Below are 19,008 nucleotides of genomic sequence, written 5' to 3'. Positions count from 1 at the left end.
CACTTTTTCCAGGAGATCAAGGACTACATCACTTGTTTGGATTGTCAATAAAAAAAAAAAGGCAAAAAAAACTTGTAATATTTATGACTGTAGTTTTTGATTAATGAATAAATATTTTCAGTACATTTCTATATACTGTTGTTCTGTAAAAATAAATAAATAGGATATATCAATCGCTAAGATGCATATGGACAAAATTTCACAATATTTTAATGCACTGGCCTAATCAAAAGTTTAAATTTCACGTTTAAAAGAAATGATCTTCCTCGAGATCTAAAGTGGGTGTGTCTTTTTTTCCAGAAACTCATTTCAGTAAACAAATGGTTAATTCGGTGACCGCTAGAGGGGGCGGGGCCTCGGTGAATGGGAGGAACCTGATTGGCTTAACTCAGGGCAAGCGCTCAGTTTTCCTGGAAAGTTCTTGGAACGCAAGACATGCGATTTCAGGAGAAACGCCGGTTTTATCCTCGAACGTCAATCACAAACATCAGGAAGCAATTACCGACCATCATCATAATAAAACTCCCAAATGAATAGTTCCAGTGCTATTTCATTACTCACGAGACAGCTGTATGCTTGAATGAGGAAGAAGAGGGGATTGATTATGTGGGTTTCACAGAGCTGTACTTGCCGATGGCGTCAGAGGCGCTAAACACGGGGGGATTCTGAGAAAACCAGTTCTGAGAAGTCAGACGAACTGAACAAGCCAAGCCCTGCAGTGTACCGCTTCTTGCTCAGTTTTAGGGCTCGAGCTGAACAGAAACGCCGCTCGTTTTCGAGAACCATGTCCGTCTGATCTTCTCGCGTAGTTTAAACAAATCCGTAGACAAGTCGCGCACTTATATGACAGACTCCTGACCCTCTTCAACAACCTTCCAGTTCGACAGATATCATTATCGAGCTGTTTGTCATCGCTCAAGGAAGAACATATTATTTTGCCAGCCCGAGTAAAACCTCCGGAACAAAGAAACTTTAAGGAATCTGGCAGATATCTAACCGGACATCTTCACAATGATTCTCTGCGTTCAAGGGTGAGTTTTAGCGGCTCATCTTTCTTTAATGTCACAACAAAATTGATAACATACTATCTAATAGTTCGTTAAATACAACACATTCTTGAGGATGTGCTAAGCATCCTGTGAAAGACATGGACTCCTAAATTATTAAGCAATTATCTTATTATATGTAAAATAGTACAAATAAATATACATTGTTTATTGCATTAAAAATAGTGAAACACTTCAGGCAGGTTACATTCATCTGATATTTAAAGCTGTCTGCAATAATTGATATATTTTTGTTGATAGTAATATACAATATAGTAATATGTGGCATTAATAATATATACGGTAACAGGGCTTTTATTTTTATTTTTTTATACAGTATTTGTCTCGCATGATTTTTCATTATGCTCCTGTGAATTGAAACTGTTGAAACTCATGGCTCAGAATTAACATTAAATTGAACGAAATGAAAAAGCTTAATTAGCAATTTCTGAAAATGTGTATTACTGTGTACATTTGAATAGATGGTAATAAGTCAGTATATAAACAAATATTATTAATAAAATAATATGTGCCTTCTTTTCGAAAGGATTGTAAACTTTGAAGTCCTTAAAATAGTTTTGTTTTATCATAATTTTTTTCCAGCCCAAGAGCTCATTTGACTGATACCTCCGATCCGACGGTCAGGTTTCCGGTGGTGACTTTCTCTTCTCCTCGCCGCATTCACTCGGCCATTACCTCATGGGACCCTAGCAAAGATTTAAAAGTTATCTCTGAAAATTTCTGCTATTTGGATGCCTCAGGTAAGAAAAAAATTAATTAATCTAATTAGTACATCTATGTTATTATAATTATTTTTGGAAAGTAGAATTCATTCATAAATCCACAAATAATAAATAATTATTCAAGGGTCATTCTGTAAAACTGGTGCCTTTTCCAGTATGCACAACGTGTCTACTCTCAAGTTCACACACACACACACACACACATATATATATATACACACACACATTATATATACACACACACACACACACACACACACATTACATATATACCGGTGTATATATATATATATATGTATATATATATATATGTATGTATATATATATGTATGTATATATATATATATATATATATATATATATATATATATATATATATATATATATATATATATATATATATATATATGTATGTATATATATATATGTGTATGTGTGTACACGCACAGTGCATACACACTGCTTTTAGAAAGGTTATTTTATAGCTATCAAAATGGACCTTTCTGAAAACATAATTATCAAAATGTGTGTATACAGCAATGAGAAGTTGGACATGCTTAAAAAAACGCTTTTAAAAAACGGCTCTTAAAGCACCCATTTTCTAGGACAGTGGTTCCCAACCTTTTTTCATGGAGACCCCTATTTTAACATTCAAAATCCATAACGGCCCAACCACCCCCTACACGCCTGCAGACACACATTTTGTTTAATGACAGGGATTACAAAATCCGTTTATTTTTAAATAAATTCAACAACAGCAGACGTCCGGATTTGACTTACAACATAATGTTATCTACTATTAAAGTATTGACCAAAATGCTTTATAAAATGAGAAACCTATTATTCGAGCCTTTAAAGCATTTTAAAGAAACAGAATGAGTCAAAATGATTATAGGTATTTTATCAGCTCAATGAATAATTTTAAATTCTTTATTATCTGATTTTAGATTTTTAGAATGCACATTAGCTTATGTCCCATTAACTGGTTAAAGTTTACAACAGCATAAAAATGTGGTCTGAGTTTCACAAACAAAAAACGACAGACAGGCTGAATGAAAATGTAAATCCACTTTCTGTCAGTAGGTGGCGCTTATGGAACAGCAGAAATAAAGCTATTTCCACGGTAACCTCTGTAAACAAAGCAGCTATGCTTATAAACACTAACGTACTGTTACACGGAGGGATGATGACGGAAACATTTCTCATGACCGTCAGTTCCATTCATAGAATTAATTCATACTTCAATTTATATAATTTCCCTCAGCACTCGTTTGTAAAACCTCTCTCACTTCTTTCCGCCATTTTGTCAAACAAAACGAAACCAACGCTGCGTGCTGTTGCTTACTTTTCGCTTAATACTGGACAGTGTTAAATAGTCAATATCCTAGCAATCAAATAGTTTTAATGATGATTAAAATACTAAATTGTAATACTAACAACAAGCCAAACTGTTAACCATTTCATAGCTAAAACAAGAGTAGGCTTGGCAACCCCTCTGGTCACGAAACACTGTTCTAGAATGACCTCTTTTTGGGGGGGGCGGGTAGTAATAATAATAACTATTATTATTTCTACATCCATAAAATTCTCCAGTAATAACTCATTTCAATTATCCCTTCCTATTTTCCAGGTTGGTACTGGGGTGCCATCTCTGCCAGTGAGGCCCACTCTGTCTTACAGGAGGCATCGGAGGGTACTTTCCTGATACGGGACAGCAGCCACCCTCTCTATATGTTGACACTGTCTGTTAAAACCAGCCGTGGGCCCACGAACGTACGGATCGAGTACAGTCATGGACATTTCCATCTGGACTCCAGTTCCCCGGTCAGATCTCGCCTGCAGTCATTCCCTGACGTCCCCAGCCTCCTGCAGCACTACGTGGGCTCCAGGAACAAAGAGGAGGGGGAAAAGACTGAGGAGTCTGATCACATTACTTCCTTAACACCCAAGGAATGTGCGATGTTGCTAAAACTCAAAAAGCCCATCCATCGTCCTCAAGCCTTTCCTTCTTTGCAACATCTAACTCGCTTGGTAATCAACAAAAACACAACTTGCACAGAGCACCTGCCTCTACCCAGACCGGTACTTCAATATCTTAAGGATTACCCCTTCCAGCTCTGAGGTCACCATGGAATCGCACACCACGGCCAATCACGAGGTTGGATGCTGATGTTTTGAAGGAGGCAAATTAAATGCACAGCCCCAACGAGAGGTTTGGGGTCAAAAAAGAAGTGTTGACTCTTGTTTCTGGAGCAAGTTTTTGATGAGCAAGTCTATCTACATAGATAGATACTTTGTTTATTACGCAAGGGGCACTGAGTCAAACCAGGTCCGGAATTGACTCAATGAGAAGCAAGTCGTGACTCAACCTCCATGTCATACTGTTAAAAGTGTGACAGGTTAAACCACAGGCTTGAAATAATGTTGTTAAACTTTTGTACAGGTCACATGACCCTTTTAAAAAATGGTTTGAAATGAGATCACACAGCTTGTCTGAAACTCACAAGAAGCACATACGTGGCTTGGTCTTCAGCACCCGAGCTTAGTCACTGCGCTGCCTTGACTGGAATAGTTTCTTTTCTTGAAAGTGTAATGCAGTGAATTTTCTTTTCTTTTTTTTTTACTATTTTAATCAAGATTTACATATTTTTTTCTATGCGCTCAATGTGGAGTTTGTATGTATTTATGGATGAAAGATCCTTTCATTTTATAATAAAAGTGACAATCAAATTTACTTGATGTCATACTGTTTTATCCAACACTTTATCAAATTTGTGTCATTTGCCACTTCTGAGAATAATTATAAGAATTATTTATAGAAGAGTATAATCATGTAAAATGCATGGCATGGAGAAAAAAAACTAAAATGATGAGGGCAGGTGCTGATTAACTTGGAGAGAGAATAAATTGGACCTTTTCGCAGAATGAAACACGTGATACACAGAATCAAACAATCTGACTCACTTCTCTTCTAAGTACTGGCTTCCCAGTAAGACTATCAAACAAGGTCACTCAGAACTGTAATCTCAGAATAATAGGATTATTGGATGAACAAATGTGCATTAAATTGCTGTGCAATTTAGTTAATTTCAGGACAAAATGTGTGTTATACAAGATTATTAGATGGCATTCTGAATGTGTCCTGATCGCCAGCCATAAAGGTTTCACAGCTAAACAATGTCAAAGAAAAGATGAAATTTTCGGTGAATTTATATTATGTAGTCTATTTCTAAATTATTTTAAATGCCTACAATTTTGAGCTGTGCTGAAATGAATTCTATGAGATGGACAAGAGTAACAAAACATTAATAATGAGAAATGAAAGACATGTCTGCGAACAAAAAAAGCATTGTTTCCTCACTCTATTTTCCTCATAGTGAATCATTCTGCACACCCTGATTAGTACTTCCCAGAAAGCGAGGCAGAGCTTTTTCTGAAACTCGATCTCAGTGCTGCGCAAGCTTACATAAATTTGCTGGTGACGTAAATATGTAAATAATCTTTGTGTGCAATAATATGTGCAAGAACAACAGTATTAAAAAGGGTGATCAATATAATTATTTTAACAGTTGCACTGCAAAAGGTTCTTATTTAATGATCTAAACAATAAGATTGCCAAAAAATGCCAATGTTAATCTATCAGCATAAAGACAACAAATGTATTAATGATCTAAACAATAAGATTGCCAAAAAATGCCAATGTTAATCTATCAGCATAAAGACAACAAATGTATTAAAAATTGTTTATTTATCATGGCATTGCATGTCTACAAGAACAATAAATACAAAATGTCTCCGCAATATTTTAATACACATTACTTAAACAGAGAAGAGAGGCAGTGCATGCAAAATTCGGCTTCACTCATTCAAAGAGAACAGACAGATTTGGTGTATGCATTGTGGTAGTGGAGCATGTCTGGTTTGTCTGTGGGCTAGCTAAGCGAGCGAGTTAGCGGCAATGGGCCAGCTGTTTCGCAGAATGAGTGCATTACTTCCAGGGAGTGACTAGCGCAGGGTTGGGAGGGGGAGTTCTTAGAAAAGGCTTCAATAATTACCTTCAGCCTACTGCACCCTGACACTTGCACACTGAGCACAAACTCACAATCAATGCAATCTCACCACAACAAACCACAGCCACACACACTTACCAATTAGAAGGAAAGCGAATATAAAAGATATAACAACAGAAGGTTACAGCACAAGACAAATAGAAACCCTTGGTCGGCAAATTTCACAAAGGAGCTTCTTGGTAGGATTGGCAGGTTTTTAACTCGGTGCATGCTGGGAACAGGCGAGGAGACTGGCAGTGTGCCACCTGCAATTTGACTGAAGGCATTTTAAATGGGCAACTGCTCATGGTAAATACTCTAGCTCTACTTAGTATGGTGTCATACCAGCCAAAATCATCTTCCTGACTGTCTTTCCTAATGTATTTTCCTCTGTCCTTTGTTTCAGTCATCCTCTCCTTTCTTCTGTAAAATGCAAAATCGTGGCCTGTAAAATAAAAAGCATAGTGTGTTTACCAGTATACTGTAAATGGGATACTGTTGACTCAGCATTCAGAGATAACAGGGTACTTGAGTTGCCTACTAAGGTTGCATCAGTTTTTATTTACAGAGTCGGTCTACCAAACACTGGAGTGATGATCCAGAATGACTTGGACAAAAGCTTTTGCACATGCACACTTTAAAGGAGTAGTTCCCATTTTAAAGATCATTGTAATTCTCTCATCCCATTAAAGTTATTGAGCAATTCAAAAGATGCAAATGTACAGTATATATTATATATGACACAAAAGATATATATGCATATATAAAATGTGAAAAAAAGGTGTAATTATATAATATTAAATACCATGCATATATATATATATATATATAAATACACATATTTGAGATATTTATCATAATTTAGATATTTATCATAATATATAATATTATGTAATATATATATATATATATATATATATATATATATATATAGTCCACTCCCCTTTTTAGACATACACTTGCAAACTTTCCTAAGCACTTCCCCTCAGGGGAATCCCCACCGTCATTTTGAAGTGTGTTCCACTTTGTGAAGTGGACGAGGGAAGTGTATGTGGACAGACAATTGTCCCCTCGATTTTGACCAAGGGAGCGAGTCTACTCCCATATCCACTTCAAGTAGCTTCATATCCCACAATTCAACTTGATTGTGACATCACAGCAGATCACTCTTAACTCAAGTGTATGATATATGAATTATTTTGATAATTAACTGATAATAGTGTATAATATATTAATTGTGCTGAGATTTAATCCCATTTGTAGCTACCTTTGTGTGACCCCCTCCTTGAACTGCCACCTTACCGTGGTGGAGGGGTTTGAGTACCCGAATGACCCTAGGAGCTATGTTGTCTGGGGCTATATGCCCCCGGTAGGGTCTCCCAAGGCAAACGGGTCCTAGGTGACGGGTCAGACTAAGAGCGGTTCAAAAGCCCTTTATGATGCCAATAAATTCGAGGACCGTGACATCGCCCGGCATGGCGCAGCCGGGGCCCCACCCTGGAGCCAAGCCCGGGGTTGGGGCTCGTATGCGAGCGCCTGGTGGTCGGGCCTCCCCCCATGGGGTCCGGGGCCGGGCTCAGCCCGAAGAGAAGCCCTCTTCACCACTCTGGAGTTGCCCATGGTGAGAGGCGGCGGGCTGGTGTGGGTTTGCTTATAGCCCCTCAGCCGCCATGTGTTGGAGTTCACCCCGGTGAACGAGAGGGTCGCTTCCCTGCACCTTCGGGTCGGGGATAGGTCTCTCACTGTCGTGTGCGCCTATGGGCCAAACGGTAGTGTAGAGTACCTAGCCTTCTTGGGGTCTCTGGGAGAGGTGCTGAAAAGTGTTCCGACTGGGGACTCCATCGTTCTACTGGGGGACTTCAACGCCCACGTGTGCAGCGACAGTGACACCTGGAGTCGCGTGATTGGGAGGAACGGCCTCCCTGATCTGAACCAGAGTGGTGTTCTGTTATTGGACTTCTGTGCTAGTTACAGCTTGTCCATAACAAACACCATGTTCAAGCATAAGGGTGTCCATCACTGCACATGGCACCAGGACACCCTAGGCCGGAGGTCGATGATCGACTTTGTGGTCGTTTCATCTGACCTCCGGTCGTATGTCTTGGACACTCGGGTGAAGAGAGGGGCGGAGCTGTCAACTGATCACCACCTGGTGGTGAGTTGGATCCGATGGCGGGGGAGGAAGCTGGACAGACTCGGCAGACCCAAACGTACTGTGTTTGGCCGAATCCCCTGTCAGAGAGATCTTCAACTTCCACCTTCGGCAGAGCTTCGACCGGATCCCGAGGGAGTCTGGAGATATTGAGTCCGAGTGGACCATGTTCTCCACCTCCATTGTCAACGTGGCCACTCGGAGCTATGGCCGTAAGGTCTCCGGTGCCTGTCGAGGCGGCAATCCCGAACCCGGTGGTGGACACCGGAAGTAAGGGATGCCGTAAAGCTGAAGGAGGAGTCCTACCGGGCCTGGCTGGCTTGTGGGACTCCTGAGGCAGCTGACGGGTACCGGCAGGCCAAGCGGACTGCAGCCCGGGTGGTTGTGGAGGCAAAAAAATCTGGCTTGGGAGGAGTTCGGTGAGGCCATGGAGAAGGACTACCGGTCGGCCACGAAGAGATTCTGGCAAACCGTCCGGCGCCTCAGGAGGGGGAAGCAGTGCCCTACCAATGCTGTTTACAGTGGAGGTGGGCAGCTGTTGACCTCGACTGGGGATGTCATCGGACGGTGGAAAGAATACTTCGAGGATCTCTCCAATCCCACCGACACATCTTCCATTGAGGAAACAGAGACTGGGGGCTCAGAGGAGGACTCGTCCATCACCCGTGCTGAAGTCACAGAGGTAGTCAAGAAACTCCTCGGTGGCAAGGTACCGGGGGTGGATGAGATCCGCCCCGAGTACCTCAAGTCTCTGGATGTTGTGGGGCTGTCTTGGCTGACACGCGTCTGCAACATCGCGTGGCGGTCGGGGACAGTGCCTTTGGACTGGTAGACTGGGGTGGTGGTCCCTCTTTTTAAGAAGGGGGACCGGAGGGTATGCTCCAACTATAGGGAGAATCACACTTCTCAGCCTCCCCGGGAAAGTCTATACCAGGGTACTGGAGAGGAGAATACGGCCGATAGTAGAACCTCGGATTCAGGAGAAACGGTGCGGTTTTCGTCCCGGCCGTGGAACACTGGACCAGCTCTATACCCTCTCCAGGGTGCTGGAGGGTTCATGGGAGTTTGCCCAACCAATCCACATGTGCTTTGTGGATTTGGAGAAGGCATTCGACTGTGTCCCTCGCGGCATCTTGTGGAGGGTGCTCTGGGAGTATGGGGTTCAGGGCCCTTTGCGAAGAGCTATCCGGTCCCTGTACGAGCTTGGTTCGCATTGCCGGCAGTAAGTCAGACTTGTTTCCGGTGCATGTTGGACTCCGGCAGGGCTGCCCTTTGTCGCCGGTTCGGTTCATAATTTTTATGGACAGAATTTCTAGGCGCAGCCAGGGGCCTGAGGGTGTCAAGTTTGGGGACCACACGATTTCATCTCTGCTCTTTGCGGATGATGTTGTCATGCTGGCCCCATCAGACCAGGACCTTCAGCATGCACTGGGACGGTTTGCAGCCGAGTGTGAAGCGGCTGGGATGAGAATCAGCGCCTCCATATCCGAGGCCATGGTTCTCAGTCGGAAAAGGGTGGTTTGCCCGCTTCAGGTTGGTGGAGAGTTCCTGCCTCAAGTGGAGGAGTTCAAGTATCTTGGGGTCTTGTTCACGAGTGAGGGAAGGATGGAACGGGAGATTGACAGACGGAACGGTGCAGCTTCTGCAGTAATGCAGTCGATGTATCGGTCTGTCGTGGTGAAGAAAGAGCTGAGCCTCAAGGCGAAGCTCTTGATTTACCGGTCAATCTACGTTCCTACTCTCACCTATGGTCATGAGCTGTGGGTCATGACCGAAAGGACAAGATCCCGGATACAGGCGGCCGAAATGAGCTTTCTCCGCAGGGTGGCTGGGTGATCCCTTAGAGATAGAGTGAGAGGCTTGGTCACTCGGGAGGAGCTCAGAGTAGAGCCGCTGCTCCTCCACATCCATCGAGAGGGGCCAGCTGAGGTGGCTCGGGCATCTTTTCCGTATGCCTCCTGGACGCCTTCCCGGGAAGGTGTTCTGCGCATGTCCCACCGGGAGGAGACCCCGGGGAAGACCTAGGACACGCTGGAGGGACAATGTCTCCCGGCTGGCCTGGGAACGCCTCTTTGTCCCCCCGGAAGAGCTGGAGGAAGTGTCTAGGGAGAGGGAAGTCTGGGCATTCCTGCTTAGACAGCTGCCCCCGCGACCCGGCCCTGGATAAGCGGAAGAAGATGGATGGATGGATGGATGTAGCTACCTTATGTTCACAGTTAAAGTTTATATTTTTTCCATTTACATATTTATATTTATAGTTAAATATATTTTTTTCCTTTTGTGTAATTTTATATTTCTGCAACAGCTCATATACCTATATGATTTTATATATTTTCTCCAACAACTTATATGCATATAGAATGGTGCATAGAACAAATTCATAGAAAAAAAAAGAATGCAGCTATGGTCCATCAGAGGAGAATGGCCAGACTGATTCAAGCTCGGTTACAACCAAGGTCTTCAGAAAAGCATCTCTGAACGCACAACACGTCGAACCTTGATGCAGTTGGGCTACAGTAGCTGAAGACCACACCGGGTGCCACTCCTGTCAGCTAAGAACAGCAAATTTATGCTACAATTTGCACAGGATCACCAAAATTGGACAATAGAAGATTGGAGAACGTTGCCTGCTCTGATGAGTCTCAATGGTTGCTGTCACTTTAAGACCTGACGTACAGAGCCATTATACCGTTTAATATAGCAAATATACTTGGTTTTATGTGAGCAAAGAATCTGTGAGAACGCGTAAAATTATGCACAATATGTGTAATTCCATGCCGAAATTCAAGCCTTGTAACAGCAACAATATTCATCTGGAGGCAGAGCAAATGAAACAGTGAGTGAGGGGAGGAGGATGTGTATGTGTCAACTTGCTGTCAGAGAGATGAGATTGAGAAAGCGCAGCTGGTATTGTGTGTCTATTTTGCGGAATAAGAGTATTGGGAGCATTTCGGATATTTCAGTATCAATATGTATCGGAAAATCTATATTTTTGACAACACTACATTGCACTTGGTTTATTATTTCAGATGCCTTTTTAAAAGACTATGATTGAAAAATGTATATTATATAAAATTCAACCCACCAAAGTGGCTAGTAGGAGTGACTGCGTTACACGCCACTATATATATCTACAAATGTATTTATTTTTAAATGTTTTAATTTTTTTAAGCTATGCTAGTAAACTACTAAAAATATATTTACTATAAAAAATTAAATGATGCTTGAATAAAATGACAATTTTAGCATTCCCTGAAATTTTCATCCTGAGATGAAAGTCTGGAATCTGAGGGTGCAAAAAAATCAACACATTGAGAAAATCGCCTTTAAAGTTGTCCATTTATTTAAACATTTTCTCGATTGTGCTGCATTCACTCACAAAAATAAATGTTTAATATATTTACGGTAGGAAATTTACAAAATATCTTCATGGAACATGATCTTTACTTAGTATCCTAAAAAAAAAATCGATAATTTTGACCATTCAATGTATTTTTGGCTATTGCCACAAATATACCTGTGCTACTTGTGACTGGTTTTGTGATCCAGGGTCACATATGATTTATATTCTTTTGGGTTCTCTACCAATACATTTAAAAATTTGAAATGCAGGTATCAGCGAGTAGCAAAAATGTAAGTATCGGAAATGTCGGTATTCGTGCATCCCTAGTTATAACATTCAAGAGACATACCTATATATACAAGAGACAAATACCTAAGTACATATTTGCTATTTCCTGTTGAGCAAGTAACTCCTGTAATTACACTGTAACATGGACTCGGTCTAAGAACAAACATTCACGGAATGAAAATGTATTACTTTTGAAGAAAGAAAAAAAAAGCATTTGAAATCAAGTAAACAACAACAAAACAAAAAGGGCAGGTCACGTTAGCAGAAGAACCTGACCTGTTGGTGAGGTCACAATGGGTTTCCAGATAAAGCAACCCCGGCATCATTTCCTCTATCAGCTGCTGAATGACTGGAGGATGGCATGGAGCAACCTCGAGGTAAACCCGTCTGGGCAGACAAAGGCATTTAAAAAGTAAGGGAGGAAAAGGTTGGGTGGACAGGATGTTTTTCCAAGTAAACAATATCACAAGCCATTAGTTATGAAGAAGAATAGTAGGAAACCTGAAAGCTAATGCTATGGGCTCTCAGTATCTATAAAAGGACAGCAATGTGTCATTTCTGCGAAAGAAACAAATCTTGAGTGGATACATAATGAGAAACCCTCAAGGAAATCTGAAACCCTACCACTAAGCAAGTTCTCAGCATGCACTGACAAGAAAAAAACGACACGTGCAATGCTCTCCAGCCTTTATAAGTGTATTACTCATCCATTCTGTGAAATGCTCATTGAATTAGTAATTTTACGGGCATGGAACATTCCACAAGATAGGTTTTGCAACCGTCAAGCTAATTGTGTTATTTGTTATTGTGTATGCATGTGCATATGTGTGTGTCTTGGGAGTGATAAGGGTTTGGAGGAGTACTGGGAGAATGATCTGGTCCCTGGAATACTGTTATCAACTGAACTACAGAGAACTGTGTAGCACTCGATTCCCTGAAGCATGTAAGGTATGCTGGGAAAGCTTCTTAGCGTGATTATAGCATACTATTTATACTGTATTTGGCTACAATGCCACTCATACAAGAATATTCAAAGACAACCAGACATTCTGCCAAACCACATATGATGGCGTTAGACAAACACACACTACTCACTTACCCGCGCTTTGTTAAGAGCTTAGAGCACAGACCCAAAATCGGGCGAATCACAGACAGCCCATCCAAACCCCCGTCCAATGCGGCATGGTCTTCAAACCTTCCAGGAAAGAGATGTGGCTGTTTAAAAGGTTACATGAGGAATTTTCAAACACACACCAAAGGTTAAAGCACATGTTGAGTGTGTCCGCATGTTGGCCTAACCTGAGTATTTCTGTTTGTAAAGTCTTCATGTCCTGACTGAGCAAGTAGGGAGGGTTGCTCACTATAAAGTCAACCGGGTCACATTCTCTCAGTATCGCATCTGCATCTGGGAATACAAAACACATTTTGTTCTCTCGCTGTCAAATGCAAAACATATTTGCGCTGATGTGGCTATTTCATTAAATTATAAAATATCATTTATATGGAAATTCAAAGCTTGAAACTAAACAACAATGTTGATCAATGAGGAAAATAATTACATTAACGTTGAAATACATGCTTGTAATGTCTGGGGATATATTCAGTTGTGTTTGAATCAAACACTATCATACTATATATAAACAGTAACGTTCAAAAGTTTAGGGTCAGTAAGAAAATTATTTTTGATAATTTGAGATATATTGAGATTAAAATAAAATAAAACTCAAAGAATCCAAAAAAGAAAGAACATGGTTTCCACAAAACAATATCAAGCAAATATCAATTGTTTTCAACATTGATAATAATAATAAATGTTTCTTGAGCACCAAATCAGCATATCAGAAGGATCTCTGAAGGATCATGTGACACTGAAGACTGAGGTAATGATGCTGATAATTCAACTGTGCCATCACAGAAATAAACTAGATTTCAAAAATATTTTAAAAGTTAAAAATAGTCAAATAGATTACTGTTAAAAATAAAATAGACTTCTGTTATTTTAAACAGTAATATTTCACAGAATATGTTTTACTATATTTTTTGATCAAATAAATGCAGCATTGGTGAACATAAATTGTACTATTACCAACCAAAACCTTTGAGCGGTAAATATTATATGTACATTATGTATTATAAATATTATAATAAATAAATAGTACTAGGTTCTAGTTATAAGTTTATACAGTACTAAAACAATATTTGATTTTCTCATATACAGTAGTGGCCAAAAATGACGGTTTGTTTTTTATACTGTACACACATAAACACTGCCAAAACAAATATATTTGTGTTAATGATCCGTGAAACTCCTGAAAAGCCTCCATTTATGTCTGCTAGCTCAATAAAAACAACACTTAGGAAGTTATTTAACCTTTCTGCAGAAGTACCTTCATTTATGCAGTTAGTGAAGTGCAGCGATTAAAGAGAAAACAACTTCATCTCAGAGCCTAATAATAGTAATGTGGTTAGATCACAGAGTTAAAAATCTGATATTTAGCATTCAGGAGAGCTGTTTTTCATGCCATTTAGTGGGAAGAGAGGCACAAGCTTTAACAGGAAAAGCCCAATGAATCCCTGGAATTAGCTGAACATTTCCATGTCACTACCTTAGAGGCCCTTCTAGGATTCGGGCTGAACCGCCTGGCTCGATTCCTCAAAGTCTCGTTATCTACTAGCACACAAGTCGCACTAATGCTAAATCATTTATGAATGTTATGACAAGGTCCACAGTGAATCTCTTCACCTTTTCAGCTTCTTCCCGGATTGTGAGTGGAAATTTTGTGTCATGGATTTATGGAAAAATAGAAATGGAGATTATTACTGGCAGCTGAAAGAATGATGAAATTAGTCAAAATATTTAGGGCTGTGAAAAGATTAATCGCGATTAATCTCATCCAAAATAAAAGTTTGTGTTTACATAATATATGTGTGTGTACTGTGTATTATTATTTTGTATATATAAATACACACACTTGCATGTATATATTTAAGAAAAATGTGTTATTTATATATAAAATATTTATATTTATATATAATATAAATTATATATAAATATATTCAGTATATACATGCAAATATTTCTTAAATATATACATGCATGTGTGTTTATTTATATATACAAAATAATTATACACAGTACACACACATACATTATGTAAACACAAACTTTTATTTTGGATGAGATTAATCGCGATTAATCTTTTCACAGCCCTAGTAAACAAACATACAAGGAGAGTGGGAAGCGTGGAATGGATGACCGACACTCAAGTTCTACAGAAATCCGTGGAGCTTTCTGGGGAATTCTGAGCTGTGAATTACATGCAGGTCTACTTGCGACTCTTTGGCACTGGTCACTTTGGCCAGTCATAACAAACCAACAGAAAGCAAGAAAAAAATGGGGCAATCAAAAATGCCAGTTACTCCCTCATGCTGCATTTCCTCTCTATTCATTATTCACTAATTTGCAAAGAAACTAACTACAGAATCAAAATAACATGTAATGTACTTCTAGTCTTGACATGACTTTAATCTCTCATTGTGCTTGCCTAATAACATTTCTTAAAGAGAGAAAAAGAATGACACCTTGGCTGAGAAGTATTTCCATTCTGTCCACTTCTGACTAATTCACCTTCATTTATGCAAGATCAGCATGGAAAAACAAACAGCACATTCTAAATAGAAATTCTACACTTTAGGTTTTGTGTTCTGTCAAAATTCATTATCATTTGGATCTTAATGTGTTTCTCCTCCTACATTTTTTTTAAAAATCATGAAATTTCAGTAGCTCTAGATAGCTCATTCTGGATAACCATTTTATAATTTTTTTTAAAGGAAATACTCAATGTGGTGGCCCAAATATCATGTTATTATCTGTATATATATGCATATATGTGTGTATATATATATATATATATATATATATATATATATATATATATATATATATACAAATATAGTTATATTTATATTCATAATATGTAACTACACCATTGTTAAGTTTGCAATAAAATGGTCTTAAGACATCTTGCATTTATAAGTTATGTTAAAAGCTGTTAAAAATTAATCATCAGATTACAGTCAGTGACATAAAACAGACAAGATGCCCAGAAATGACGTTTGTTTGTTTGTTGTGTGCTGACCAAAAATTGCCACTTTCACAGGTTGTCAGTCTTACAATAATCACTAACTGTTATGATGACTAGTCATTGCGGAGTGTGATTTTTCATGTCATTTCCATCACTCTTACCCTTAATCACATCTAAATGGTGAACATCTAGTCTGTCCTGTAGACCCAGTCTGGAACAAACAAAAGAGGATAATAATACATATGGCATAGTCAACATAATAAATCATCAAGTAATAAAGATTTATTTATAGAAGCTTTAGATAGTCGATTGTGAAAGGTTGTCACCTGTTTGCATTTTCCGTTGTAAGACATACTGCTGTCTGGCTTTGATCCAAAGCAAATACCCTGAGCTTAAAGAATCATGGGTACAGATGTTACAGATGACATGCTACATTACTCAGAAGAGCAAGATAAATAATTAGGAGAAACACACAGTGCAAACCTGTGGAATGCTACGTAGTAAACTAAGAGAGATGGCTCCAGATCCACAGCCCACCTCCAGACCTCGTAAATCAGTCCTGTGCGATTCCGACCGTATCAACCGGAGGTCTTCTAGAACCAGACTAACCAGCTCCTAGATGCACACAAACCAGCGGGTCCAAGCGGAAATAAATGCTTTCAGACACACAGTCTGTGTTTATCCAAAAAGTCACATCCATTTGAAGTCCACTCTCAGTTTGTTGCAAAATTCAGACATGTGCTAAGAAGGTCACTGAAGCTTTTCACCTCTGTTTCAGGACGGGGTATGAACACGGGACACTTCATCTTCAGGGTCAGGTCTCTGAAGTCCCATTCCTCAATCACATACTGTACAGGCATCCTAAAAAAACACATTCACACAGGCTTGAAATCAATAGGCAATCTATCTTCTCAGAGGCGTTTATAAGTTGTTTTCCATGATTAAATGCATCAGCTTCTTTTTCACGAGTCATTGATTTGTAACCAGTTCAAGGGTTGGTTCACCCAAAAATGAAAATTATCCAATAATTTACTCATCCTCACCTCATCCTAGGTGTATATGACTTTTTTTCTTTCAACCAAACACAATCGGAGTTATATTAAAAAAATATCCTGGCTCTTCCAAGCTTTATAATGGGAGTGATTATGAGTTTTTGAAGCTCCAAAAAGAGTATCCATCCATCATAAAAGTAATCCTTAAAGGTCTTCTTAAGTGAAGCATGCGCTTTTGTAAGAAAAATATCCATATTTATATTTATTTACAATTCGCAAGTCTAGTTCCGACGGAAGAGTGACTTCTGACTCTTCCGCTTAATATAACTCTGATTGTGTTTGGCTGAAAGAAGAAAGTCATATACACCTAGGATGGCTTGAGGATGAGTAAATTATGGGATAATTTTCATTTTTGGGAGAATTAACCTTTTAATGTTACTAATAACAGTCTAGTCTGTTTTGGGAATTTGAGGAAATATTATATTAAATGTGTTCATTTAATTTGTTGTTTATATCTCATTGCATCTCAATTTAATTTGAACACTTTTGTGGAAACGCAATAAGGTTCCATTTGTTAACTAACTTAGTTAACATGACTTAAAAATGAAAAATATACTTCTAAAGTAATCTGTAATCTTAATATTGATAATACATTAAAATTCAAAAGTTGTATCTGTTAATACTATTTAATGGACCTGAGCTAATCAGTGGGTGGAATAAGTTAAAACTCCTCAGAAATGGTTTAGTGTTAATCTTAGAACGTAAATGAATAACAAATAACAATTCAAAAAACTTAAAAGAAATTCTGTGAAGGCCTTCACTTGTGCGCACAGGGTCTTACTCATTAAAAAAAAAAGTTGGAGTGAGTAAAAATGTCAAATGTAGTTTTACCTCTTTAGGCGTTTGGAGCATAATTTCCACACTCTTTCTATTTCCCTGTCAGTCAGGGTGTCTCTCAGCCTTTTCCTCGGCACACATTCCAGCTTTTAACAAAGAAAGACAAGGACATGGTGTCATGGAAAGGGAATGAGAATGTTCACAATTCTCTTAAACAGTTATTTTACACTTTGTAACCACACAGACTATGCCTCCACACATTTTCAGTTGAGTATATATATGTTTGGAACTTTTACAATGTATAAAACGATTTTAAAATGAGAGAAACTCACAGTTTTTTGGCCAAGTACATGAGATATTATATATTGACTAGAAAGGAGAGGCTCGGAGATGCCGTGCAGTGTGAAGTGTTGAGCCCACAGTCTGACCGCCTGCTCTGCGGTGATCCTACAGTTTGCCGGAGGAGCAACAGCGCCCTCTGCTGCACTCGACGACCACCTCACAACACTCTGCAAAAATCATCAACAACCCATTCATTGCCAGTCACACACACAGTACACATTTTTGGATGCAATATGATTATTTTATTAAGTACAATAGTGATCTTTAAAAACAAAGGAGATCAGGAACTTACTCTATGTTTTGACACTCCACTGTATCTGTGCATTAATCGAAAACAAATGGTCTTGAACAGCATCGTTCTTTACTGTAAGCTAATCGAGCAAACTGCTTGAGCTGCTTTAAGATTCGTGGAAGAGATGTCTAAAGCAATAATGTAACCTACATGTGTCTTAGCTCTTGATAGATACAAGTAACATCGGAATCGGATACCATGTGCTAATGTCCGAGTCGTTTTTTTGAGTCGGATCTTTTGAATCGGTTAAGCGGCAACAAAATTATTCATTTGAATAGGTCGTTCACAAATCGGACTAAATCGACTTTGTTTCTCAGTAATTAAATTGAATTTCAGGAGAAAAATAAATAAATAAAAAATTATAAGAGGGTCGACTAATTCACGGTTGTTGCAAACACCTAAATCACGCAAAACCTATCTCCTGCCCCTTTACATCTCATGTCGCTTACATTTGCGTTTTAAATACATTTCACGTATTTCAAATGGGCATCTTGCAATATTAAGATTAAGATGTAGCCTACCCAGAGAACCGTTCGGATCTGTACGATATTAGTTTGATGAGACGAGAAAGAATAATAATAAACAAAAATATGTGCCTAAAATTACTTTATTGGAATGGATGTCAGATTCCACGTTGATGACGCAATGACGGGATTCACTGAATCAAATTTTAACCAGTTCTTTGAGCTGTTCAAATGAACCGATTCGCGTTCATGAAGCGGACTTCCTGCCACTAGTGCGCAATGAATGCGCTTACATATTTCAAAATAAAAGCCATATTTATCTAATACGACAACCAAACGAAAAGGAGAAACATTTTCATTGAAAAGGCAGTAGGC

The 19,008-nt window shown here is 39.1% G+C and overlaps 2 protein-coding genes across 2 annotated transcripts; one reads left to right on the top strand and one right to left on the bottom strand.

Moving 5' to 3' along the window:
- Positions 1 to 448: 448 nt before the first annotated feature.
- cisha (cytokine inducible SH2-containing protein a) lies at positions 449 to 4,523 on the top strand. Its single transcript, XM_082189684.1, has 3 exons — positions 449 to 1,031; positions 1,650 to 1,807; positions 3,420 to 4,523. The coding sequence occupies exons 1-3, from the start codon at positions 1,012 to 1,014 to the stop codon at positions 3,908 to 3,910; spliced, it is 669 nt and encodes a 222-aa protein (XP_082045810.1). The 5' UTR covers positions 449 to 1,011; the 3' UTR covers positions 3,911 to 4,523.
- Positions 4,524 to 5,520: 997 nt separating this feature from the next.
- Positions 5,521 to 18,407, bottom strand: hemk1 (HemK methyltransferase family member 1). Its single transcript, XM_082189678.1, has 11 exons — positions 18,170 to 18,407; positions 17,868 to 18,044; positions 17,590 to 17,681; positions 16,474 to 16,567; positions 16,190 to 16,321; positions 16,033 to 16,097; positions 15,868 to 15,917; positions 12,921 to 13,026; positions 12,721 to 12,816; positions 11,898 to 12,008; positions 5,521 to 6,283 (listed from the first exon to the last, which is right to left on the bottom strand). Exons 1-11 carry the CDS (start codon positions 18,230 to 18,232, stop codon positions 6,241 to 6,243), a joined length of 1,029 nt encoding a protein of 342 aa, XP_082045804.1. The 5' UTR covers positions 18,233 to 18,407; the 3' UTR covers positions 5,521 to 6,240.
- Between the last annotated feature and the right edge of the window lie 601 nt (positions 18,408 to 19,008).

This window comes from Leuciscus leuciscus, assembly GCF_965113295.1.
Source record: "Leuciscus leuciscus genome assembly, chromosome: 14".
NCBI lineage: Eukaryota > Metazoa > Chordata > Actinopteri > Cypriniformes > Leuciscidae > Leuciscus > Leuciscus leuciscus.
The sequence above is the reverse complement of the archived record's forward strand: the minus strand, read 5'-3'. Positions and strand labels throughout refer to the sequence as shown.